The sequence below is a fragment of the Penaeus monodon genome, chromosome 1, assembly GCF_015228065.2.
Source record: "Penaeus monodon isolate SGIC_2016 chromosome 1, NSTDA_Pmon_1, whole genome shotgun sequence".
In the NCBI taxonomy this organism is placed as follows: domain Eukaryota; kingdom Metazoa; phylum Arthropoda; class Malacostraca; order Decapoda; family Penaeidae; genus Penaeus; species Penaeus monodon.
This window is the reverse complement of record NC_051386.1, coordinates 47,324,328-47,350,972: the sequence shown is the minus strand read 5'-3', so window position 1 is coordinate 47,350,972 and position 26,645 is coordinate 47,324,328. Positions and strand designations below refer to the sequence as shown.

At 52.4% G+C, this 26,645-nt stretch overlaps 1 protein-coding gene across 2 annotated transcripts; it reads left to right on the top strand.

Moving 5' to 3' along the window:
- Positions 1-248: 248 nt before the first annotated feature.
- Positions 249-26,403, top strand: LOC119573244 (protein sax-3-like). Of its 2 annotated transcripts, none has more exons than XM_037920383.1 (11): positions 249-490; positions 3,329-3,486; positions 17,905-18,058; positions 19,083-19,213; positions 19,332-19,607; positions 19,742-20,227; positions 20,334-21,277; positions 21,391-21,736; positions 21,853-22,096; positions 22,266-22,489; positions 22,782-26,403. In XM_037920383.1, exons 1-11 carry the CDS (start codon positions 273-275, stop codon positions 23,573-23,575), a joined length of 3,975 nt encoding a protein of 1,324 aa, XP_037776311.1. In that variant the 5' UTR covers positions 249-272; the 3' UTR covers positions 23,576-26,403. The 2 variants fall into 2 exon arrangements, with proteins under 2 accessions (XP_037776311.1, XP_037776304.1); XM_037920376.1 differs by having other exon boundaries at positions 21,850-22,096.
- The last annotated feature ends 242 nt before the right edge of the window (positions 26,404-26,645 follow it).

Genomic DNA, 26,645 nt, shown 5'->3' with positions numbered 1-26,645 from the left:
CAGCCAGTGCGGCCGCGTCAGTGTCACTTGTCATTAGGGGATTACTTGTAACGTAATGCTGTTTGTTTAATGTCCGCCCATGTCGCTATCACAATAATCTCATTGCGCGTGTAAGGCCTTCGCTCAGGTATCACACGTGTGCGCGGAATGGAATAACCCTGCGTGCACGAACTTCTGTGTGCGTGAATGATAGACGTGTACGTATTCATGTGGATAGATGTTTGTGCGAATTTTTGGCGTGTACGTAGTCATGTTTGTCGACATGTGCTCGAATGGTTGACGTGTACGTATTCATGCATACCGACATTGTTGGATATTTAACTGACACCTTTCGTTCTCTCTCTCTTACAGGACAATATCGGTCGCCCGAGATAACGGAACACCCGACGGACCTGCTTGTGCCGCGCAACGAACCAGCGACCCTCAACTGCCACGCCGTCGGCCGCCCCGACCCGGAGATCACGTGGTACAAGGACGGAAAGCCCTTCGAGTGAGTGATGCCTCGTGGCCCTCGCGGGGTCTTGTTTCTTTTTCTCCTTTTTGCTCTTCTCCCTTTTCTCCTGCTCCTCCCTTTCCTCCTCCTCCTCCTCCAGATCATTATTCTTATCTTCTTTCTTTGCTTCTTCTTCTTCTTCTTCCTCTTTTTCTTTCTTCCTATCCTTGTTCTCCTCCTTATCCTTCTTCTTCTCCCCTTCTCTTTTTCATTCATCTTATTTTCTTTTCCTCCTCCTCCTTTTTTCCACCACCACCACCACCACCACCTTCTCCTTCGGCTTCCTCCTCCTCTTCTTCTACTTCCTTCTCTTCCTAATCCTCCTAATCCACTGCCCACCCCCTCCTCTTCCTCTTCCTCCTCCTCCTCCTCCTCCTCCTCCTCCTCCTCTTCCTCTTCCTCTTCCTCTTCCTCTTCCTCTTCCTCTTCCTCTTCCTCTCTTCCTGGAACACGTTATTCTAGTTCCCACACCCGCTCTCATGATGTAATCTCGCCAAACTCACGGCCACTCGTCTTCATGAAACCAATTTAGAGTTTTATAAAGTACTGATGAAATGTTAAGTGGGAAGATTCTTGTTTTCGGAAAATTTCGTTGTCGCTTATTTAAAAAAAGGTATTTTTTTAATTGTTTGTAGATGGTTCTTATGCTGTGGAGATTTGGGATTCTATTTAATATAAAGATGGCTTTCCTTGTGATTGGAAGTGAAGGTAAGCAGGTAGTTGGGTATATATGGATAAAGACAGATAGACATACAAATAGACACATAGACAGATACAGACACACACGAAGCCACATAGACAGATACAGACACACAGGCAGCCACATAGAGAGACATATTCGCACACAGGGAGCCACACAGACAGACACACAGCCACATACTCAAACATGTAGATTAAAAGAAGGAAAACGTATTACCTTCGGCAGATTTGGGTAATTTTTAATTGGCTACAGACAAAGGAAAGGAAACCTCGCTCCGACAGACAAAAGCATAACTCCTCAGCCCCCTCTCCCTCCTTCCCTTCCTCTCCCGCCTCCCCCATCATCCTCCACCTCCCTCTTTCCACCTCCCGCCTCCCCCATCATCCTCCACCTCCCTCTTTCCACCTCCCGCTTCCCACCTCCCCCTTCCCCCTTTCCACCCCCTCCCCCCTTCTACCTCCCGTCTTCCCCTCCTGCCTTCCACCACCTCCTCCCCCTCAGTGCTGTTGAGCAACTAACTTGCATCTTCCTTGTGCATTGAATTACACGTTAATGATTTGTACGCTGTAACACAGGACTCGAAAGAGCGTAATGGATTTTGAGTTCGTAGTCTCTCCTTTTGGCGTACGACAATGAATAGGCTTTTTTTTTCTTCTTCTCTTTTTTAAGATGGGAAATAGTCCGTGCATTCACGTTTTGACTGCGAGTTCCCCCTGTGATGAAAAGCATCCTTCAGAGTGCATAATCTCTTCATCTGCCGGGTTCCAGCCTCTGTAGGATCCCTCCTCCCCTCTCCTCTTCTCTCTCTCATTTCTTCTCGTCTCTCGCTCTCTCCTCTCTCCTCTCTCCATCATTCTCCTTTCTATCTATCTTCTCTCTCTCTTCCTCTCCATTCTCTCTCTCTCTCTCTCTCTCTCTCTCTCTCTCTCTCTCTCTCTCTCTCTCTCTCTCTCTCTCTCTCTCTCTTTCATTCTCCTTCCTAACTCTCTTCTTTCATTCTTCTTCCTAACTCTCTTCTCTCTTTCTCTTCCTCTCCCCTCTCTTCTTTCTCTCCCTTTCTCCTATCGTATTCTTCTCCTTCCGTCCCTCTTTAATCTTCTCTCACTCTTTCTCTTTCCTCCTCTTCCCCTTCCCCTCTCACTCTCTCTTCCTCCCTACTCCCTCTCCTCCTCTCCTTCTACTCCCCTTCTCCCCTCACCCTCTCTCTCTCTTACCACCGCCGCTCGCCGCCGCCGCCTCCTCCTCCACCTCCTCCTCCTCCTCCTCCTCCTCCCCTCCTCCTCCTCCTCCTCCCTCTCCCCTCCTCCTCCTCCTCCTCCTCCTCCTCCCCTCCTCCTCCTCCTCCCCTCCTTCCTCTTCCTCCTCCTCCTCCTCCCCCTCCTCACCCCTCCTCCTCCCTCCCCTCCTCCTCCCTCCTCCCCTCCTCCTCCTCCCCCTCCTCCCCCCTCTCCTCCTCCTCCTCTCCCTCTCCCTCTCTATACCTATGTATATGCTACCTCCTTCCCCTTCCCCTTCCCTCTCCCACGTCTCATTCCATATTTATCTCTCTCCTCTTCTTCCCCTCTTCTCATCCCGTCGTCTCCTCTTCCCTTTCATTCCCTCTTTCCTCTTCAGGCCGCCTTTAGCATCCCCATTGTACCCTAAACAGCACCTGCGCTTTGATATCAGTCCTCAAAAACGCTCTTTCTTGCTGGCTACGAAACCCGTGATTATTTTTTTTCTCTCTCTCTTTTTCTTTTTCTTTTTTTTCCTCTCTCTTTTTTTCTTTTTCCCCCTCCTTTCCTTTCGCTTTTTTTAATTGGCTCCGTCTCTCCGCTGAAACAATTAGCCTTTGTCCCAATTATACCGCAGAAGGGCGGACGGTCATCCCGGAAGATTTGCCGGATTATATCTTCAAATAAAGAGGGAAAATGAAGGAAAATAAGAAAGGGAAAGAAATCACGTAGACGCACACCAGAAAATAAGACTTTGGATGAAAGAAATAATGGGGGCTATAATTTTCAACGCAAGAATATATACATGTATATAGATCGATAGATAGAACAGCTGATAGATAGATTGACGGGGACGTGATATTCCACAAGATATTTCCTCTCATGTTAAGCCTTTTTGTGTTCTCTCTCCCCCCCCTCCAGCCTGCACAACAAGCGGCACGTGCAGCTGAAGACGGGCGGCCTGTTCTTCCTGAAGGTGCTGCAGACGAAGAAGGACAACGACGCGGGTGTGTACTGGTGCGTGGCCTCGAACTCCGTCGGCAAAGTCACCAGCAGGAACGCCACGCTCGAGATCGCCAGTGAGTGTTGTGTGCCGTCGTCTCCACGGTCATTTTTATCTTTGATTTCATTCTCATCATTTCTATTGCTATCGTTTATATATATATATATATATATATATATATATATATGTATGATTATATATATATATATATATATATATATATATATATATGTATGTATATATATTATTTGTGTGTGTGTGTGTGTGTGTGTGTGTGTGTGTGTGTGTGTGTGTGTGTGTGTGTGTGTGTGTGTGTGTGTGTGTGTGTGTGTGTGTGTGTGTGTGTGTGTGTGTGTGTGTTTGTGTTTAAAATGTCATAATTGGTTTTGTTAGTTATATCATTAATCATTTGATTAATCATTTTTATCATTGTTTCTATTAGTAATATTGTATACTCATTACCGTCATCAGCATGATTATTGCAGATTTTATGTACACGTCGCGTTTGGTTTAATAGAATGAGGTTATGTGATTACAAATGTTAGAGTGATAGAAGCGCCGTCGCCATCGTGATTGATTACAGCAGCTAACAAGGGCGCTACAGTGAGCTGGTCGAGGCGCAGGTGCGGCCCCAATGCCCGCGCTGATTGGCCTCGCGCGCCCCTGCTCAGGCCCTTTGTTCGCGTTGGGTCGCGCCCTTGTGCGGCGGGCGCTCGGCTGCTAGCTTCCCCTCTTATATCATTATTTTTTAATCGAAAAAATATGGTTTACGTACGCACGCATACACCGCCGTATAAGTGTATGTAACGTTAATGCAGATTAGATTGGTCTGCTGCTTGACTGTACGATTGTTTAATGGCCACTGCGTTTTTGGTCCAGGCCCGCTGCATAGCGTGCACGGGCACGCGAGGCGCACCGGTGCTCCAGTCTCTTTGCACAGGAGAGGTCATGGCGGGGCGCGCGGACGAGGCCTCAGGGGTCCTCGATCACTGTCGATGCGGAGGTGCGATACCGTCAGGGCGGGAGGGGGGATAGTGGGAGGGAAGGGGAAGGGAGGGGCCGGCAGGTAGGAGAGGGAGGGAGGGTGACCCGGCGCCCTTAAGGTCCAGGAAACACGCCCACGGCTGTTGTCGGGGCGTGGTGATAGTTTCCGTGAAGTGTTTATCTAATGGAGCGCGGGGTAAGCTGATGTTTTTATTAGGCTCTCGGGTCAGGTGTCCAGAGCGCCTGCCGCGAGGGAAGCCGGCGATGCCACTGCGCCGGAGTGCCTGTGGCACAAGGATGAAAACGGAAAACTCTGGCGTCTAAACATCAGGTAATGAGTACTCGTCGACTCCATCCCTTCCAGTCCATCCTATACCTTCGGAAGGATCTCGTCGCATCCTATTCATACGCCTACACTGTTGCCCTGCACCCGCCCGGGGCGCCTCTCATATCCGGGGAGTTTGCACACACATAGACGATAATACTCTCACCCTCTCGACACACATGCTCGCCTTCTGTACACAGTGGGTGCGTAAACGCACCTACGTACGTACGTGTGTGTGTGTGTGTGTGTGTGTGTGTGTGTGTGTGTGTGTGTGTGTGTGTGTGTGTGTGTGTGTGTGTGTGTGTGTGTGTGTGTGTGTGTGTGTATGTGTGTGTGTGTGTGTGTTTGGATATGTGTAATATTATTTTTTAACCGGGCTGCCCCCTAACGCGCTGCATTTTATTTTAGGGTTTTGTTTTCGATTTTTCTCTTCCCCCGACGATGTCTTAGCGGTCCCTGACACTGATATACCGACCTTGCCCCCTCCCCCCTCCTTCCCCTCCCTCGTAGCCCCTTCGCCCCCCACCCCCCACCCCAACGCCACGACGCCGGCAAGATGAAGCTGTGCGTGGAATGCCGGTCTTGTGTTATATTGTTAGGAGCGGCGGCGTCTGGAGGGGAGAAGTGGAGCGCGGGAGGTGGAGGCGGCAGCGAAGTGGTGGAGGTGTAATAGCTTACCTGGTGGAGGTGGTCGATTTGTTGCTGGTGGTTGTCGTGGTGGCACTTTTGGTGGAAGGGATGCTGGAGCTGGTGGTAGTGGTGGCAGTGGCTAGTTTGCTAGGTTGTTAGGAAGGCGTTTGTTAAGCTGTTAGAAAGTGTTTGTTTAGGAATCCCCATTAGAAGGCGAATTTTTTCTCCCCTTTTGATATTAGAAACCTCCGTTTGGGAATACAGTAAAAAAATATGTTTGTTAGTTTGTTAGGAAGACGTTTGTTAGACACAGTGGGAACGCCCCGTGTGTTAGGCAGTTAGGATAAGGCGTCGTCGGGATGCTCGCAGCGTTGGGGAGGTGGTGGGCTTTCTGTTCGTATGAAGGTAGAAGTGACGTTTATGCCCGCCGAGGAACGCGGACGAGGGGCAAGGAATGTCAAGGGGGGGCGGAGGGGCAGGGGGGAGGGGTGCAGAGACGTGGTTCAGCTGCTAAGTCTCTTCAGTGTTGTTTAGTATCTCTTGGATCGTCTTTAATGCTTCATTCATGTCGTTATTGGGGAGGATTGCGTCTATTGACATACAGAGGCACATTCGCTTCTTTTTTTCTGGCGTCCTCTCTGGCTGTGGTTGACACCCGCCGTCCCTCAGTTATTTTCGTGAATTTCTCGTCTTGCTTTTCTCTGCGCTCTCTTTTTTATCGCCTCTTTCATCGCCCCTTCTCTCCCTCTCCCTCTTTCTTCTTCCTTTCTTTCTGTCCCTCTCTTTCTCTCTTCTTCCTTTCTAACTGTCCCTTTCTCTCTCTTCTCTCTCTCTCTCTCTCTCTCTCTCTCTCTCTCTCTCGATCTTTCTTTGTTTTTCTCTTATTACTCTTTCCCTTTGACTCTTCCTCCAAAAGACAACGTACGTAAGCGATTGTGGGCGGCGTTCATCCCTCAGAGACGTGGGCGTCATTGTAGAAGGTGAGAGCGGGAGGGAGGGGGAGGGGGGGAGCTCACCCCTCCACGTACGCACCTTTTGTTATGTTGATGGTGGTTTACCCACAGCTCGCTTGTCACCACCTCATTCATCATTTCCGTGATATAAGGACGAAAATAGGCGGTGGGTGGGTAAGGGGTAAGGGGGGGGGGGCTACGGGAACGGTCGTAAAGCTTCAGGAATGATGGGGGTCAGGGTAAGGGGGGGGGGGGAGTGTTCGTGACAAGGTAGAACAGCTCAAGAGTCACGTGACAGCGGGTCTCGCGAGATCACGTTACGCTCGGATCAGACAGCTTATGCACATGCACGAATGCGTAATCCCGCGCACGCACATATACGCAAACTAGTTGTTATTCAAGCTTTGCACACACCAAAAAAACTGTTCCCAGGCCTTCATCGCGGATTCAGCTGAGGTGGGTTAACTGCTTTGACCTTTGACCCCGTTGCTTCTTCCAGGGCGCCACCTTCGTAGGCTGGCCTCGTCTCTCGGGGAAAATACGCCCTTATCCATGAACATAATGTGGTCTTAAAGCTTCATTTGTAGGGTTCGATAGTATGCGGCGCCTAAGTCTATATCCTATAAATATATCTAAATATATTGTATTTCAGTTTGTTTTTGTTTCGCCATCGTTATTTTTATGGTTTGCTTCCTACCTACTGCAACTACCAACGACCATAACTCACCCACTCGAAACTCCCCTCCTCCCCGTTCGCTCGAAGTCGAGTCGGCGCTAGAACAAAGGGTATAAATTTCCTATAATTACCATCAAGAGGGTCCAGAAGAAGGCTATAATTACGAGGCAAAGATGGCCCCGCTGGAACGCTATCTTCGCCTGCCTATTACGAGACGCTTCCTCGAATTTGCATAAGTATCGCTTTGGCATTCAGGCTCTGGCCCTCTAAGGATGGCAGCGCCGGTGCTTAATGTCCCGCGGGGCCGTTAGGTGACGTTTTGCGGGTGTTGCTCATGTCCGCCGTGTCCTCGCCCTTTTCCTTCCACCGAGTCTTCTCACCTCCGTCTGTGTCCTTGCGGCGGCGTGTCCTTCCCGGCCAGCGGACATGGCTACGCATGTCTGTCTCCGAGTTCTTGCCCATTCGAGGTCATGCTCTCCAGAGCTGGGTTTTAAAAAGGTCGTCGTATCCTCCTGTCGGTGTCCATCCCTCGTCCTTCTTGGCCGGGAGCGCGTCCTCCCCGCCCTTGGGCACACACCGGAGGCCGTCTTCACTCAAGCAGGTACACAGGAGGGCGACCTGTGTTTGCAGTTCCTACCGGTGTGTGTACATTGGAGTTATTGAGTGCGGGCCCGACTTCCCTTGTGGGGTGTATACGTCCACCGGCATGTATTGCAGATATATACTGACATGTGATCGTGTGTATTGCTTTTATTGCAATCCAGAATGGCGAATACTATTAGAGGGTTGTTGTATTCCGGCAGGGGAATGCAATGTACTTGTCGGGGACAGGGATATACTATCATCGGGCTGGCGCAGTCTGGCCGGGGGTTGTAGGGAAGGCTTCCACTTCACCAGCACAAGGCCAATGGGGGACGTGCAAAATGTATTCATTTTATTCCTGTATGTCAACAACTGGTATGGTAGTCCTTCGAAGCTGAACAAACAGATTGATGGACACACAAAAAAAAGAATAAATCGCATCGCATGTAGTCAAGATCCTTGATACGTGATACATGTCCTAGTGTGAACGGGTTAACTATAAATGCAGAGCGCCACTTGAGGGTTCCATCAGGGCAGGTTTCAGACCCTCGAGCGAGGGGCCTAGATTGCCCGAAGTACTCCAGCGAGCACGCGAGGAGACCTGCAACAGAGCCGGTGTCTCCTTCCTCCTTCACAACATCCGTGTTCGCATCCATAACAGCCGCGGTTGCTGGGAATGCTGTGTATAACATCGCTAAATAGCGGCCTTTCCCTTCCAAATTGGTTTATATTGAGGACTCTTTCTCGCCTCTTTGTTAGATAATAACCGGCTGGGGATATTTACAGCCGTCGCGTCCAGCCAATCCCGATAGTCCATATTGTTCGCAGTGGCCAATCACGCACCGGGAATCGCGCTGCTCTTGATGATTTAATACTGGATTATTTTGGTGTGTCCTTTCTTTCGCGTCGACTGCGGTCACAGTTAATTTTAGCGAAGCGCAAAGCATATGATAAGGATTATCATATAATAACTGCGATGTGCTGTCAGTAAACACCCGAGAGATGTGTGTGGCGTAGTGCTTCACCGTGGCACCATGTGGTTAGTGCCACTTGTCATGGCCCTCTTCATGGCCAGCACTTGAGCATGCATTACAACCACATATTCAGTGCCAGGACACGGGGTGAAGATTTATATATCGTATTTTGAGTGCCAACACAACACTGGCACTACACATGCTCCGGGCGACGTGGATATTATTCGAGTGCCAATCCCCGCGCACTAGATGTAGCGGCGGCGTTTATATACACAATGCATTGCCAAAGTCGTGCGCTCATGCCACTTATTGGCATTCGTGCTCCCTCTGCGAAAGTGCCCTCAGGCGGCCGGAATAATAACGACCGTTAGTTCTCCATGAGTGTAGTCTCTGATGCGCCACAAAGCATTAGTGCCTCGGCGAGAGCCACCGGGGCGCAAGACATGAGCCACATCACACGACGACCTGGCTCATGTCACCCAGACGGCTCCCCCCCTCCCCTCCGCCTATGGGACAGGGGGCGTGGCTCCAAGTGACAAGAGAAGTGTTGGGAGGGAGGGTGGAGGGATACAGCTCCTCTGCCCCTCCTCCCCCTGTTGAAAACCTCTGCTCAGGAATCCCGTGTTCGGTATTAGGTGTTGTGTGCACTTGTGTAGCGGGCGGCGGGGCGGTCGATAAAAAGAAGGTGTCACGCGCGATGAATAATTTGAACCGCCGAACAAAATTCCCGCTCCCCCCCCCTCCCATCCCTCTACCGCCCCCCTGCAACCCCCTTCCTCAACCCCACGTATCACCCCCTCTTCCCGGGATCCTCGTCTGCTCCATCTCCCCTTCCCCAGGCCCCTTCCCCCCTTCTGCCCCACCCCAACCCACCCTAGTCCCCTGCTTCCTGTCCTTCCCCTCCCTGCCCCCCCCCCCACCGCGTCCGAAGCCCCAACCTCTCGCTCCTTGGCCGTTGCCTCGCGTGGCGCCGGCGGATTGATTGCGGCCGAAGGTGTCTGGCCAAGCGCGCGTGTGTAAGTGTATGTGGGGTGGGGGTGGGGCGGGCCTCTATGTGTGTGTGTGTGTGTGTGTGTGGGGATCTGTGTATGTGTGAGGGGAGAGCGAGGGTAGGGGCGAGGGGAAGGGGAGGAGAGAGGAGAGGTGGGGAGGGGAGGGGAGGGGAGAGGAGGGGAACACGTACGCCGAGTTGTAGTACTTTTTTATTTCGTGTTCTTGCTGTTCTTTTTTAGATGTTTATTTATTTCATTTTTATTTCTTATTGTTTTCTGTCTAAGGGATTTACTTTACCTGCGCTACATATGGAACCAGCGCAATATTTCCTCGTAAAAGCCACTTCATTTTTTTCTACTTTCTTTGTTCTCAACGAGTTTAGGTCCTCCAATGACCACTGCTCTAGCGGGCTCTCACCTTATACTCTAGATAGCGTTTCACAAGAGATTTTAATGGCGCACTAGAACCGCTTTGCGAAAGTACGTCACCAGACTCCATAATCGGCTCCATCTGCAACCGGCAACTCGCGGGGGTACTGTAACGCGGCGTCGAAAGTCCGTAGATTATGTGGGAGTCACGCGTAGCCAGGGAAACATTCGATTGGTCAATATTTCAGGCGTGCTTCAGAGAGTTCAGGATTTATTCGCCTCGCACCCCAGCTGGACAGCCGTTTTAGCGAAGCGTCGGCCGGCGTGGCCCGCGTGTAAAACAGAACCGTTTCTTTTGAACAATGCAATCGCACGCGGCCCGTGTGTCCGAGTGGAGAAGGACTACGGCCCCGCTCGCGCAAAAGATCATCAGGAACAGTGGCAGGTTGGACAGGTGTCCGGGCCTGGTTTGTGGCCTCGCTTCCTGCACTGTAAAGAGAGGAAACGTGTCAGTGTGTGTGTTGGTATGTGTCAGTGCGAGTCAGTATGTGTCAGTGTCCAGCGTGTCTCTGCCAGTCCAGCCTAGGTTCCAGGGGCGGCCGACCGGAACGCAAGCTTGATGTAAGGGTATTTACAGAGGCACAGAGAGGGAGGGACAAAGACAGAGATAGACAGACAAATAGGTAGGTAAACGGATAAATAGTCAGTGACAGGCGGACAAACAGACTGCAGAGATGAGGATATAGAATTTGAAAGATAAAAATGAATATTGCAAATAGTGGAAAGGAAAAGGTAAAATTCATTGCATTTCATTAAGCCTTTTTGTTCATTAATTCCACTGCAATTAATCACCGAAAAATTTGCCTCGTATTGCTTACACATTTTTATTTTCTGCATGCGTTTGCAAAATTGCATATACTAGATTTGATTCAAGCAAGAGCTTTGGCAAATTACTCTTTTCAGTGAATTAATGAGATGTGATTGAATATTATTAGAATGTGATAAGTAAAATATGGTGTAGAAGTTTCGTGATGATAATGATACTCGTATTATTACTACATAATAATGGCGGTATTGATTATGATATTGATGACACAAATAATAAAAATATTAGGATATTCATCCATCTATCATCTGGAAAGCACGTTGTGTTTTTCATTATCATTATCACTGTACATCGACGGCAAATGTTCGAGTGGCCGGCTGAGAGGGTTCGCGGGCGTGGGCGCCTAACAAATGGCTGTCTCCAAGGCGCCCATCCCCGCCCTCCGCGCCCGCCCGTGGATCACACCCACCGCACGACAGCGCGCCGCCGCCCTCTATCTATCAGGCCGCCGCCGACTCCTTCTCGCCCTCACGCCCCGACGCCGAAGGGAAATGAACAGAAGTTGCGCCGCACAGACTCCTCTGTTCGGTCGCTGCCCCGGATTGGCGGAGGGCGGTTTTCGCGGTAATTCGGGATTGGTAATGGCGGGGATTGGGTTGGCTGATTGTGACTGAAGGGCTGATAATGATAGGACGGCGCTAATCGAGTGTGCTTGGTCACTTGCTGGTCACGTGGCTCGGGAGGTGCTCGGCGCTGGTGGTCGCCCTCGCGCCCAGCCCGGCACTGGATGGGCTTATCACTTTCTCTCCCTTTTTCAAATATTGCTTTGTCTGATTCATATCTTTTTCTTGTTTATCTGTTTATTTTCTTGTATTTTTTCTTATTTGTTTTCCTGTTAGTTGGTTGATATTTTTCACTTCTTGTCAGTTCTTTATTGTTACTGTATGTGATTGATCCCCCCCCCTCTCTCTCTCTCTCTCTCTCTCTCTCTCTCTCTCTCTCTCTCTCTCTCTCTCTCTCTCTCTCTCTCTCTCTCTCTCTCTCTCTCTCTCTCTCTCTCTCTCTCTCTCTTTTTCTTTTTCTTTCTCTTTCTCTCCCTTTCTCTCTCTCTGTCTGTTATCTCTCTCTCTCCCGTTTCCTTTCCCTTCTCCCCCTTTCCTCTGTCTCTTTTCTCTTATCTCCGTCCATCTCCCTCCCTCCACGCCATCGCATGTTCGAGAGCGAGCACGTGGCGGAGTGAAGTGTGGGGATGGGGGGGGGGGGTGAACGTATGAGGGGAGGAGGGAGGGGGGGCGGTGACCAGGGGAGGGGTGTTGCCGTGTTGTTGCAGTTACTCGTTTTTATTTTTTTTTATCGAGCCGTAGCAGACGTACGGGCCTGTTCCGTTGCTTTACGAGCCTCAGACTGGTCATTTCAGTTTTTCAATTTGGTCCTCTTGTCGCCCGGGATAAATCTGGAATGATTGCAACATAGCCTTCCCGTGTGTCATTTTTGAGGTGCGTGGGCGGGAGGGGGAGGAGGGGGACTGAGGGGACGATTTCTCCCTTGCGTCTCCCCCTCTCACCCCCCCCTCTCTTTACCCCGCCTTCCTCCCCCTCCCCTAACCCCCTTCCCCCCAGACGGAAAGATATTAGGTCTTAGAGGGGGGAGAGAAGAGGGGAAGGGAGGGGAGGGGGGATTCTTTAAGGTGGGGACAGAGGGGAAAGATAAGCCTGTAATGACATTAATCATAGGACCGGATTAGCGATATTAAGGTCTGTGATGTGCGGTCTCCCTTTCTTCTTAAACTCCGGGGGTCGGGATGAGGCCGGGCTGGACATTCGCTTAATTGGAAAGGGGAAAAAATATATGGTCGAGACGGGAAAAGAAAGGGGAGAAGTGAAAGAAAGAAAGAAAGAAAGAAAGCAGGTGTGTGAATCACGGTGTCTATTTCCGATGTTGTTATCGGGAGTGTTATCATCATCATCGATATGGTGTTGTAGTTTTATTTTACATCCACACTTTAAAAACATGATGGTGATAAAAACTTTTTACCTTCTCCTATAACGTCAAGACCGAAGAGAAGAGTAAATGGCGCCCGTCTCGCGCTAGAGTTATGATAATGATGAAAACCGTTCCTGTCGATCAAGGTGGCGATTGGCCAGGCCGTGGGCGTGAGCGTAGGCGAGGGTGGTGACGACGCCCGTGGTGCTGAAGTCCGGGTTTCAGCCGTGGTGTCCGTGGGCGGCAGAAAGGGGAGGGGAGGCGAAGGGGGGGGATGCAAGACGCAGCCAACACCTCGTGCAGGAACAGCGTCTGGTGGTGTTCCGCTCGGTGGTGACGGGCGTGTGGGTGTGTTTGCGGCGGCGGCGGCGACGGTGATGACGATGGCGGTGATGGCTGCTCTGGGAGAACGCTGGAGGAACAATGGAGTGTCTTTGTTCTGTTTTCGGAACTGCTGGGGAAGCAACATTTCATTGTTTATATTGCTTTTAATCTCACCTGGTATTTGATATATCATAGTTTGCTTGAATATATTCATGAAAAAGGCAACACAGAACCGATCCCAAGATTTTGTTTTCCTCTTGTGTCTCCTCCTCACGTTTTCTTTCTTTTTCTTTTTTACCTTTTCTCTTCTTGGCGACGATGAAGCCTTTCTCTCTATTACGAATCCCGTTTCCCACGGGAAGAGGATAGTCCGGGACATCGGGTTGTCATTGTCAATGTGAAAGAAAAGAAAGAAAGAAAAAATTGATCTATATTTGACAGAAATTGTAGACAGTCTTGTGTTTAGGGAGCCAAGGACCTTAAAAAAGTGTTTGCGTGACCACAAACATCCTGTGCGTAAAGGTGTCCAGAATTGCACGCTGTCACCGCCAGTCGTCTTCGGTTCCCTCGTGCGAGACGCCGTGAGGCACCGGGCAGTCGACGGCCCTTGCTTCACATTTTCCTTTTTTTCTTCTTGTTTTTTTTTACATTAATCCCCTGTGGTTTCATGGTCACTTCGCAGAGGGAGCTTCAAGACGTCTAGAAGATTTATAGAACGAGGAACATGGACAAAAAGGGGGCACTCCCCCCTCATTAGAAAAAAAGAGACCTGGCCCTTGCGAATCGGCCTGGTCTGTCTGGCGAGATTAATATAAGAAAAAAGCTCACAGTAGTATTATGGCCTATCTCGAGGGGGGATCGCAGCCTCGGGCCAGGGGAGCTGCCGCGGCCGGGACTCGCACGCTATAATCATCCCGCAACAAGTGTGGATGGGGCGATCATGGGGGGGGGGGAGGGTTGAGTGAGGGGAAGAGAAAGAGAAAGAGAGGGAGAGAAAGAGAGAGAGAGGGAGAGAAAGAGAGGGAGAGAAAGAGAAAGAGAGAGAGAGAGGGAGAGAAAGAGAGAGAGAGAGGGAGAGAAAGAGAGAGAGAGAGAGAGAGAGAGAGAGAGGGAAAGAGAGAGAGGGAGGGAAGAGAGAGAGAGAGGGGAGAGAAAGAGAGAGAGAGAGAGAGGGAGAGAAGAGAAGAGATGGAGAGAGGGAGAAAGAGTGAGAATGAGAGACGGAGAGAAGGAGAATGAGAAGGGGAGAGAGAGAGAGAGAGAGATTTTGGTAAGGAGGGGGAGGAAGGGGGAAGCTGGTGATCTCCCTGTGGTATAATTTTCTCAGGGGAGGAAGAGAGGGAGAGAGGGAGGGAGTGCGAGGGAAGGAGATGACGCCGGCAAACTGCGATGTGTGGCAGAGATATCTTCCTCCTCCCATCTTCCCTCCCCCATCTCCCTACCTCCTTCCCCTTCCCCCTCCCCTTCCTCCTTCCCCCTCCCCTTCCTCCTTCCCCTTCCCTCATCTCTCACTTCCCCCTTCCCCCATCTCCCTTCCTCCTTCCCCACTCCTCCCCGCCTCTCTTCCTCCTTTCCCCCTCCCCCCTCCCCCATTCCTCCTCCCCCCCCCATTCCTCCTCCCCCCCCCTCACTCCATGCCTTACGAGCGTGAAGTTGGCGTTTAGATTATACTTACAGCCGATCTTCGTGTCCACGCTCCCACACGATCTCGCCTCGGCCTGTAAAAGTGTGTTTTGCAGGCCCTCCATCTCTCGGGGCGCGCGAGGGAACTCCCCTTAGGGCGGGAGGGCGTAAGGGCGAGAGTGGGCTGGCACGGTTCAGGGGCACCACCACCAGGCGGCAATGAGGTGGTGATGCTTGCGATTTGAGGATGGCTGGAGGCGGATTGGGGAGGAGGGGGGGGGAGGAAAGGAAGGAAGGAGGAAGAAGGGGAGAGAGATGGAGGAGAGAATTGGAGGCAGTAGGAGGGACGGGCTGGGAAACATAACTCAGAGAGTGTAAAGAAAATACTCACTCACACAGACACACATGCACGTACGTACACACACACACACACACGCACACGCGCACACACACACGCTCTCTCTCTCTCTCTCTCTCTCTCTCTCTCTCTCTCTCTCTCTCTCTCTCTCTCTCTCTCTCTCTCTCTCTCTCTCTCTCTCTCTCTCTCTCTGATAAATGGTGTGATAAAGCAAAAACCGACGACAGCAGCGATGACCTCCTGATAACGATGGTGATAAAGATTATGCGGTTGTAGGCGTATGGTGCGTGTGGTGCAAGTGCCGATGATGGTGATATAAACACAATGCTATTTTTTCCTCATTTTTTCTCTAATATAGTTTTTTCTTTTTCTTTTTCTTTTTCTTTTCTTTTTTTTTAGGTGTGAAATAAAAATGTGAATGTTTTTTATCAGCGCCAAGTATCAGCACGAAATTACACGATCCTTCTGTCTTTTTCCTTATTTTTAAACCTTTTTTTTTCATTTTTTTCTAACGATCCTTATAAATTATAATTTGCAGTTGATAAAGATCAGCGCTCATCGTACACCGGAGTTAAGATATATGGAGTAAGGAGAGGAAGGAGTGGCAAGGCGGAGGAGGGAGGAGGGAGCCTCATACTCCAGGGGGTGGGGGTGGGGGGAAGGAGGGGAGAGGGGGAGGGAGGGGAGAGGGAGGTAGGAGGGAAGAGGGAGGAGGAAGGAGGGGGAAGGGGAGGGAGGGGAGGAAGGAGGGGAGAGGGAGGAGGAGGGAGGGGAGCCTCACACTCCAGGGGGTGAGGAGAAGGGAGAGGGAGGTAGGGGAGAGGGATAGTGGGGAGAGAGGGAGAGGAATGAAGGGGGCAAAGGCGAGGGTTCGAGGACGGTGGGGAGAGAGGGAGAAGGGAGGGGTAGAAGGAGGGAGGAGGGGGAGGGGGGGAGAACGGCGCATGCACGACACCTCAACCTGTACGTTTATTTACGACACATGCAAAGTGACCATTGTCGGCTTGGAGGGGGGGGTGAACGTATAGGGGAGAGGGAGGGAGGGAGGGGGGGGCACTCAGCAGCTTCATATGTACGGGCAGGGGAAGGGGGGGGGAGCAACACAGTGCTGTACTTAATTCTTCTTTTCTTATTATTCTCCTTGTTATTCCACATTTTCTTCAGGCATTTATTATTATTATTATTATTATTATTATCATCATTATTATTATTATCATTATTATCATTATCATTATCATTATCATTATCATTATCATTATCATTATCATTATCATTATCATTATTTATTATTATTATTATTATTATTATTATTATTATTATTATTATTACTGGCAGAAATATATGTTACTGTTTATGTCATTTTCCGTGTTCATCCATTTCCTTCTCTTCTGCGAGATATTCCTTCTTTGTTTCCTCTTCCTCTTTCTTTTCATCCTCCTCTTTATTACTTATTTTTATCCTTCTCCTCTTCCTCCCCCTCTTCAGGCCCCCAACATCCTTTTCCAACTCTCCTTTTTCTTCTTCTGCCTCCTCCTCCTTGTCCCTTTCTTCTTTTTTCCCCATCCTCCTCATTCCCCATCCTCCACATTCCCCCTTTTTTATTCTCCTCTTCTCCTTCCTCTTTCTCCTCCTCCTCCTCAACTTCTTCCTCTTTCTCTTGCTCTTCTTTTTTCTCTTCCTCCTCTTCTTCCTCTTCTACTTCTCCTTCTTCCTCTTCTTTCTCTTTCTCCTCTTCTTCTTCCTCCACCTCCTCCTGCTGCTGCTGCTGCTGCTGAGTACTTCTCACGCTTGTCGTCCATGAAGTTCCATTGGAAGCCTCGTGCGTCAGTTTTCGAGTGGTTGCCAAGCATGCAGCATTGCATATGCAGTTGCCTGTCATGCACATACTGTATATTCTTATAGTAAGGGCGTACATGCACGTGATGTTGCAGGGGTACCAGACATACGCGGCTGGGAAGCTAGTTTTCTCTTAAATAACTAAGTATTATGTCCTGTCGTATTTCAGGCACACGTGTGGTTCTTTTAGAGCTCACGTGTGATCTTTAACAAGGTGTGCACACATGTATACCCAGTCATGTGTACCCTGCATGCGTACACGAAGGCTCGGTATCGTGCAGGTGTGCGAAGAAACGTTTGTCCCCCGGCTTGCCTTCTCGGTGGGCGTGTTGCATTGGGCAATATCCGCAGGTGGGCGGCGAGCGCTTGAGGTCCGCCCACACCCGCCATTAGTCAGTGGAAGGAAAGGGGCGTGGGCGGGTGAGCAGCGACGCCGTTAAGGTGATTGGTTGTGGAGAGGAGTGAGTTACGGGCGGGCAATAAACGGCGGCCGAGGCGTCTATTATTGTGAGGAGCTTCGATTTATAGACAGGAGGGAGTTGCGGCCGAAGCTGAGTAGCGGGGTGGGTGCAGAGGGCGCGTGTTGCGTCTCGGAAGGAGGCGGCGGATCCTGAGGGAGGATGGACGGAGGAGGGACGTCGATCTCTCCCGCCCTCAGCCCTGTTCCTTCGGGCGTCTTAGGTCCTGGCCCGCTCTCGCATGTCAGCGCTGGCAAGAAAGCAGAATTGAGTGTTTAGCATGAATGCAGTGTTATCACTCGACACTGCGAACATCTGTCTATATGTATGTTATATGAATGTTATATGTGATAATGCTCACAGAGGTGGGGGTAGAGCGGGCCTGTCGAGAGTGCCTTCGTTTCTCCGTGTTTTCTTGTGTCGAACTATAGGGAGATGGCCGCGTCCTGCGATGGTTGTCCAGCCCAAGGACCGCCATGCTCTCATTCGAAGTGCCCGGCGCCTTGTCAGTATGATTGGCCAGCACTTTCGGCTCGCGCTTGCTTCGGCGCGGCTGAGCGTGTGTCTCAGCGCCACTAACTTTCGCTCGTCTTCCTTCCAGTTCTGCGGGATGAGTTCCGCGTGATGCCGGAGCAGGCGCGGGTGGCGGAGGGCGAGACGGCGCTGCTCGCGTGCCTGCCGCCCCGCGGCAACCCGGAGCCCGCGGTGTCCTGGGTCAAGGACGGCGTCCCGCTCGACCCCGCCACGCAGCACAGGTGAGTCACGCGGCTCTTCGGGGAGAAGGCGCCTGAGGCGTGCGCTATTTTATATATATACACACATTATATAATATAATGTATATATATATATGTGTGAGTGTGAGTGTGAGTGTGAGTGTGAGTGTGAGTGTGAGTGTGAGTGTGAGTGTGAGTGTGTGTGTGTGTGTGTGTGTGTGTGTGTGTGTGTGTGTGTGTGTGTGTGTGTGTGTGCGCGCGCCTGCATGTGCATGCGGCTGTGTGCGTTTGCACGGCTGTTCTTGTGCAAATGATAAGTAATTTAGAATTTCATTAATCAGTAACTTGCAAGGAGATCGGCGACTGTTTCAGCCATGTAGGTAAGTTTGAAAATCTTGGAAGCTTCATGTAATAGGGAGCACAGGTCTCGAGGGTGGGGGGAAGGCGGGTCTGGGGGAGGGGGGCAGGTATAGTTATAGAATCATCAGGCTATGCAAATGAGAAGAATCGCCATGGGAGGTCCTTGTTCTACAGCGGCCTGCTGGGGGAGAACGGTGGCGTCGATTCCCGGCGCCGCGTGGGGTAGCGGCAGGGCGAGCGGCCGAGGAAAGTGTAGAAGGCTTTATGTGATGTTGCTGGGCTCTAGGCCTGGGCTGGGCCCGACTCGTGGGGCCGTGCGAGGGAGGGAAGGGCCTTGGATAGTAATTTTAGAATAGGGCAGTACACACACACACACACGCACACGCACACGCACACGCACACGCACACGCACACGCACACGCACACGCACACGCACACTCATACTCATACTCATACTCATACTCATACTCATACTCATACTCATACTCATACTCTCACTCTCACTCTCACTCTCACTCTCACTCTCACTCTCACTCTCACTCTCATTCACATCCTCACATCCACACACACATTTCACACATTCTAGTTTAGATCGAGTAGCATCGAGGGGAACACCTGGCGGCATCCTAGCGAGCGAGGCCTTTCCCGACCACCAGGCTTTGGGCGCGGGCGGCAGCAGAACTAACCTTCCTCCTCCGCGTCTCAGGTACCGGCTGGTGGACGGAGGGAGCCTGGTGATCAGCGGCGTGCGCGTGTCCGACACCGGCGAGTACGTGTGCCGCGCCTGGAACGTCTTCGGCAAGCGGGAGACGCCGCCGGCGATGCTCACCGTCCTTGGTACGTACAGCTTCTGGAGGTTGTGGTCCTGTGAAATAGGAGATCAGGCTCCGTTGTATGAAAAGTGATATTTGTTTGTGAGAAAATAATCAGTGCTACGCTCTTTCCCCCCGTACAGTGGCGCCCCACCTGGTGTCGTCGTCGGGCTCGGTGACTGGCGCCGCGGGGTCCACCGTCGAGCTCGTGTGCCGCGTGGGTGGCGATCCTCCGCCAGAGGTCTTCTGGCGACGCGTCGATCCTCCGGGCGAGCTGCCCCTCGGGAGGATGGCCCTCGAGGAGAGCAGTCAGGTGCTAAGGATTCATCACGTCGCTCCGGAGGACCAGGGAGTGTACTCCTGCCAGGCCGAAAACCCTGTCGGCTCTGTGGCCGCCAATATTACACTCAACGTCCATTGTGAGTACCCTGGCAATGGCAGCCCATTACATTGACATCGGTTTGGGCTTAATGTGTTGTTATTTTTATATAAATATTTTTGTTCTGTGATTGATTATTTAGACAGTGTTTCACGTGAACCTTCTGTTGCGTAGCTCGTCCCCTGATCACGGTGACGCCCCTGGACGCCCGAGTAGGAATCAACGGCACGGCCTCCTTCGAGTGCGCCACGTCCGGCTCGCCGCCGCCCACCACCTACTGGACGCACGAGGGCTCCGGGAACGTGGTGAGCGCCGGCCAGACCTGGGGCGGCGGCCGCTGGTTCGTGGACGCCCACAACACGCTCACCATCCGCGGCGTCAAGCGCGAGGATCAGGGCTACTACGTCTGCTCGGCTGTGGGCGTGGCGGGGTCGGCGCTGGCCCGCGCGCACCTCGAGGTACAGGACGTGGCCGACATGCCGCCGCCCATCATCGCTCTGGGGGCGTCCAACCAGACGCTGCCGCTGGGAACGGAGGGCGAGATGCCGTGCGAGGCCCGCGGGACGCCCGAGCCCTCCGTGGCGTGGGAGCGGGCGGGGAAGCCCATCAAGGCCCACGGCAGGATCTCCCTCACGCCCCTCGGCACACTCAGGATCAAAGGTAAGTCCCGAAGCCTCCTTTGCGCTAGCGAAGGTATTTGCAGCAGCATTATGTCCGGCGTGCAGCCATTACGCAATGTTCCTCATGCCTTTCTCACCCGCCCCAGATCTGAAGATGTCGGACACCGACGTGTACACGTGCACGGCGCGGTCGGAGGCGGGCGAGACGACCTGGACGGCCTCGATGGTCGTCGCCAAGCCCACCAACCCCAACGTGGCCTTTTTCAAGATCCCCGACGAAGGCACGCTGCCGGAGGCCCCCGGGCAGGTGTCGGTGCTGGGAGTGAACACGACCTTCGTGACGCTGGGCTGGCGGCGCGGGCGGCCCGGCTCCTCGTCGCTGCTCGGCTACACCGTCCAGTACTGGAGCCCTGACCTCCGAGGAGCGTGGGCCACCGCCTCCACCCAGCAGACGGCCGCCTCGAGCCACACGCCCACGCCCGTGTCGATCACCGTGACGGATCTCCGGCCGGACACGCGCTACGTCTTCGTGGTGCGCGCTCGGAACTCGCACGGCGTGTCGCGGCCGTCGCCCGTCACCCACACCGTGCGTACTCTGGCTGAAGGTGCGGGCGGGGCGCCGCCGCTGCACGACATCCGGGCGCGGCTCTCGCAGTCCGCCGTGAGACTCGTCAGCGTCGAGCCCATGTCGGAGTCCTCGCTCAGACTGACGTGGCAGCTCTTGGTCGACGCAAACTTGCTGGAGGGCGTATACGTACGCTACCGACCCCTCGAGACCCAGCACGGCAACCCCAGCGGCGCCCTCAGCGTCGAAACGGTCGCACTGCACGACAACGGCGCTCCGCCCACCTCCCACGTGGTGAGCAACCTGCGACCGGCCACGTGGTACGAGGTGTTCGTGGTGCCCTTCTACCGCGCCGTGGAGGGCCAGGCCACTGCCGCCGTGCGGGCCACCACCCTCGAGGCGCCCCCAGCGGTGCCGCCCCTTGGACTCCACTACTCCTACGTCAACGCCACCGCCGTGCGCGTCACGTGGGACCCCATCCCGGCTAGCTCGTCCAACGGACGCATCATTGGCTACAATCTTCAGGTAGGTCTTGAATAACTCGCAGACTTTCAAGCTCTGGATGATAATTTCTCATCTGAAATAAAAAGATTTTTTTTTATTATTTTCTAAACGTGATAATGTTTCGTCGCGCCCAGGTAACCGACGCAGGAAACGGCAGCCACGTGATGGTGAACACGACGGTGAACAACACGTGGACTCTGGTCCCCGGGCTGGTGCCCGGCGCCACGTACCGAGTCACCCTGAGGGGCGTCACGGCCAGGGGCCCCGGGCCAGTGTCGTCCCCCCTCGTGCTCACCCTCCCCCCCGGCTCGACGTCGCACCCCCCGGACATCCAGGAGTCCTCGCCCTTCGACAACAATACGTACCTGATCGTGGGCATCTCCGTGGCCGCAGGCGTGCTCTTCGTGGTGCTCGCGGGCATCGTCTACTGCATATACCGGCGGCGCCACAACAACAAATGTCCTCAGTACTACAGCAAGGGTGAGTACATTTAGAGCGGGATTCGTGTAGTGAGAAAGAGAGCGCTGTGAGTGTGAGTAATCCGAGCCACGGTAAGTGACACTGTAGTGAAAGTCCCCGTTTCCTCTTTCAAGCAGGTGAAGGGAGCGGCCCTTGGGCAGAGTACCCCGGCTGCTGGGGCGAGCCGGGTGTGGACCGGGGCGTCACGGGAACCATGTACACGGACGTCGGGAGCCGGGGCGTGCCCATCACGCAGTTGTACCACCACCCGCCCGCGCCCGAGTCCAGCAAAGGGGGCTACGAGAGCCGCCCGCCGGAGGACGTCTACGAGGACCCCGACGGACTCAAGCTCGTCTCGTTCGGAGGACACGTCGACCGCATGTAAGGCGAATTGTTTGCTGCCTAGTTTGGAGACCTCGTATAACGATATTATTAGGATTATCTTCATCATTATTATTATTATTATTATTATTATTATTATTAAAGTAGTAGTTGTTAAAGTACAGTTATTAATGATTGTTGTTATTTTATTAACATTATTGTCCATTAGGTGTCTGTCGCCCGAGCCGTACGCAACGACGCCGCTGATCGGCGACATGTTCCGCGGCCCCGGGGGCACACGCCTGCCGCCCAACATCCCGGTGAGCCCCGGTCAGAGCCTGGGCACCGCCAAGCAGCCCTCCGACGACTCCTGCACCAAGACGGCCTCCAGCGACCACAGCGGCAGCCACGCCAGCCACCGCTCGCACAACTTCAACAACCAGTCGGATAAAGGTGAGAAGGCACTCTGGCGCGGGGAAGGAGCCGGCGTCTTGGCGAAGCGCACGGCAGCACGCGCAAATACACGTTCTCAAATGCAGACGCACTCGCCGACATGCACACTCACTCTTACACTCACATTCACTCACTCACTCTTATACACTAACCCTATGGTTAAAATAACAACGATATTGTTTTAACAGCAACTTCATCTCATTATTTTGTACGAAACATAGAATCAAATTTAACCAGAAGTGTCGGTCCAGCAGAATTTGTCATTAATGCGGCGCTGTTCTCTCGCCCGCAGGCGTCCTGACGGGCCCGGTGCTGCAGTTCCCGCCGCCGCCGCCGCCGCCCCTCATGGACGGCAACCAGTCGAGCGACAACACCCTGGCCTCCACCGGAAGCCGCGGACACTCGCCCTCCACCCGCCTCCTCCTGCAGCAGCTCCCGTACGGCGGCTCCTCGTCCGGCGGGTCGCACCGCTCGCACGGAAGCCCCCTGCTGGGGCCTCGCCCCCCGCGCTCCACGCTGCGCGCCCCGCCCTCACCCCTGGCCGGCCACGCCACGGACTACGAGGTGCGCATGATGGGCTGCCGGGGCACGTACCCGCGCCTGGAGATGGCCGGCCTGGGCGAGCAGCGCTACCCGGCGGAGGCGCAGACGGGTGAGGAGAACGCCGCGTCCGTCGGCGTGGGCACGAATCCGCGTAACATCCCCGAGGAGACGAGCGACGTGGAGTGGTACTCGCAGCCGCTCCTCAACGGAAGGACCTCCCCCGAGTCCTCCACCCTGGGCGACGCCGAGGAGTCCGAGGACGAATCCCGATGCTCCTCAGGGGGATCCTGCTGCTCCGCCCACCACCCGCTCTCCCACGCCCAGGACCTGAACTGGGCGGAGGCGCTGCGGGCGGCCGGCGAGGCGAGGTGGGGGCGCGGGGGCTCCTTCTGCAGCACGGACGAGAGCACGTACGCCCCCGCGCAGTCCCTCAACGCCCGCCCGCCGAGACCGCCATGCCCCAAGAAGCACAAGTCACGCCCACAGTACAACCACCACGCCCAGCTGGACGCACAAGCGAACGTGACGTCGCCTCTGGTGTAGAGGCGCAAGGGACAGGAGAGGAATTCGACATGGCGCTATATCAGTGTTCAGAGTTGTGAATAGTTGTTGACGCATTATAGACAAACAAACACAAAGACATGTACATAAGATGTATTTTATTACAGTGAACACTAGTCCAGAAATACATCGCCGTGCTTACTGCTTGAAATACATTTTTTGTTGTCAGCAGGACAACATACATGTAACTTAGTGGCCTTCTGTTCTTGTGCTCGTCCTATCTTCCATGAACCTTCTCTGTTCGTGTGAAATAACAAAAAAACAAAAACAAACAAAAAAAAAACTTTCTCGGCAATTCCAGTGAGACCGTTTACTCAAGAGCTTTACAAACCCCCGAGAAGAAATGAGATATCTGTAAGACAATATACAAAAAAAGTGTATTTTAAGTGTATCTGTGTAGGACACTGACACTGTTGCTTGTGAAGTGTTCGCACACCCGAGGACAGTTGCGTGGGCATCACAAGTGTTCTTTTTTCTTTTTTCATGAACCATAATCTTACATCCCTCGACCCCCATTTTTATTATTTATATTCGTGAGCTTTTTTTCCTTCCTCAAAATCTGACTGTGTTGGAGTGGAAGCGAAACGATGTGTAGTCAAGTCATTGTAAAGTTAGTGCCGACTTCCGCTCTTGTCGTGTTAAAAAAAAAAGATAAAAACACAGGTGCTTCATGTTGCTTGTCTTTCGTACAGCTGCAGTGTTTTTTGTATGTGATGGTGAGAGACTTGAAAGGGGTATAGGGGGCATGTCGCGAGCTAGGGGGGAGGGGCACACACAATCACCGCCCGCCCCGCCCCCCTCCCCGTCGCTGCATGGTGAATGGTGCCCACGACCCGACGCCTCGCTCTCGGGAGGCGGCGTCTCCATGCTAAGACTCTTCGCCCCTCGTCGCCCGCTGTCCCAGATGTCAACGCGACGCACATGTGCTCCTTGGTGTTTTTTCGTACCGTAGCAAGTTTGCGTAAAAAAAAAGTGTGGACGCTAGCCGGAAGGTTAGCGAAGAAGTGGGGTCGTCCTTCGGTTTTAATCGCTAGAGGTGTGGATTCGATTCCTTGTAGGACATTTTGTCTTTCTCATCCAGTACTTCGCCGTTTCGGTTGACTCGAGTGAAACAGTAGAAGTCCATTTCCCTTTTTTGCGCATGGCTGAGCGACCTTGCTCGGCTGCCCATCATGCTAGTCGATTTCACACGTTTCTTCAAAGTAAGCACAAGCCAGCCTGGTTGATGGAAGGGAAGTTCACCGCGTTAACCAGGGCAGCCTTGTTCTCATCATTCAGACGGGTAGATTACTTGACGGAAACAGATGTTCAGAAATAGATTGAAAAAGAACAGTTCGGCCTGCACCTCTAGTCCGAATGACACGGACTTCCCCGTTCAACTTTTGTTGTCGACGAAACAATCGCATTCAGTCCATCCCGTTGAGCACCACACGCCCGGCCCGCAGCTCCACGACCGTCTTGGAGGGTCCTTAGACGCGTGGTGCTGCGCTGCCCCGCCCCTTCTCATTTCATGAATGGCCTCTGTATAAGCTGTACGTACATACTTGTGGGTGCTAAGTCACGGCTCACGCATACTTGTTACGCTCATGTAAAGAGTGACGTCCGTTTATTTACGCACGTGAACCTGGGCCCTGCTGGCCTACAGCTCCTCCTGCCTGCGCTACTGTTGGCATGGGGATTGTTTCCTTTACATAGATTGATGTAAAAGTTGTCCAAAGCGTTTTTCTTCTTTTTTGCTTAGTCCAGATATAGTTTTGGACATTGAGGAATTGATCTTATTATATTTTCTGAAGACCGTAGCGTTAGGCACATGATCTGTAGAGAAAGTAAGGAAAGCCCAGGTTTAGTCGGTCGTCGCCAAATATATAGATAAATAAAACATTATCTGATATTCAGACCCTTCAGCTGTGATACAGGATTAGTCAGTCTGTTGTCTTAACGTATAGGTGGAGTCTGCCCCACGGCGGAGCGGTCACGACTGTACTGATAGTTTGAGTCCCTGGTTTCAGAGCAGCTGCGGCTCCAGACGGGAACAGCCGCGGGCGGTGGCGGGGACCCGCTCACTCCCGCCGAGCAGAGCCGGCCTTGTCGGCTCGCTCGCTCGCTCGTCCGCACTCGTAATGATCACAAATGTTTACACAGGGATATTTTCATACGGTCTCTCAGGAGCACCCTGCCACACTCCGCCGGCGCCGCTCTCCCGCCGCGCGCGCGAGGCCGAGGTCCCGCCGCCGCCGCGTCCCCAGCAAGAGACTGGGTCAGACCACCAAGTTTTTACTCCACGGTGCTTCTCATACCTGCCCGTACTGCTGTTGCCGCTGTTGCCTCTAAATTACGTCTGCTTTATTAATGTATTTAAATGTAAATTGCTGTTTTTAATCGTTTAAGCATATTTATTACTGTATGAATGGATTACCGTGTAAATTAATTTGCAGTGAATGGTACGGAGAGCATAAGAAAAAAAAGTAATAATAAGCCATATACGATGCTGTACGAGAGAAAGAGATAACCCAAGATTTTAAAGAATACAATCCTTTCAGGTTCTAAATGATTCCCTTAAACAGTGAAACATGTTTAACAAAAAAAAAGGTAAAATAGCTTGCATTCTGGTATAAGAGCTAGTGAGAGCAGAGCCCCTAGGGACGAGAGCCCCTGGGGACGAAAGCCAGGGGAATCGACCCGCGGGTGAGGTTGACCCAGGTGCGTTTGGATGAACTCTTCTGGAGGGAGTGAGTCGTGTACAAAGGTATTTTTAGTCAGTTTGTATAGACATATTCGAGAGTTTTATAATAAAAAAAATAAATCACAAATTTGTGTTTTTTCTTTATAACCCATGTTTTTTTTTTTTAGATTCGTATGTTGGTTCAGTGACGACAGGGGTAAATTGTAAAATGTTTATTTATTGCCATAAAGTGACTCTGTTGCTTTTCAATCACTGCTAGATTTTACTTTATAAATTGCAAAAGCATTAATCACACGATCCTGACGGGCTGCCGACATTGCTGCCCCCTCACCCCCGCCAAAGGAAAAAAATATTTATTAGTAAATAAAC

Bases quoted from the DNA above. Each gene is read 5' to 3' on its own strand.
- LOC119573244 (XM_037920376.1), top strand. From the start codon at position 273: ATGGTTGACGTGTACGTATTCATGCATACCGACATTGTTGGATATTTA. The intron at 3,487-17,904 runs GTGAGTGTTGTG...TCTTCCTTCCAG, and splicing joins CGCCACGCTCGAGATCGCCA to TTCTGCGGGATGAGTTCCGC. The intron at 22,097-22,265 runs GTAAGGCGAATT...ATTGTCCATTAG, and splicing joins GGAGGACACGTCGACCGCAT to GTGTCTGTCGCCCGAGCCGT.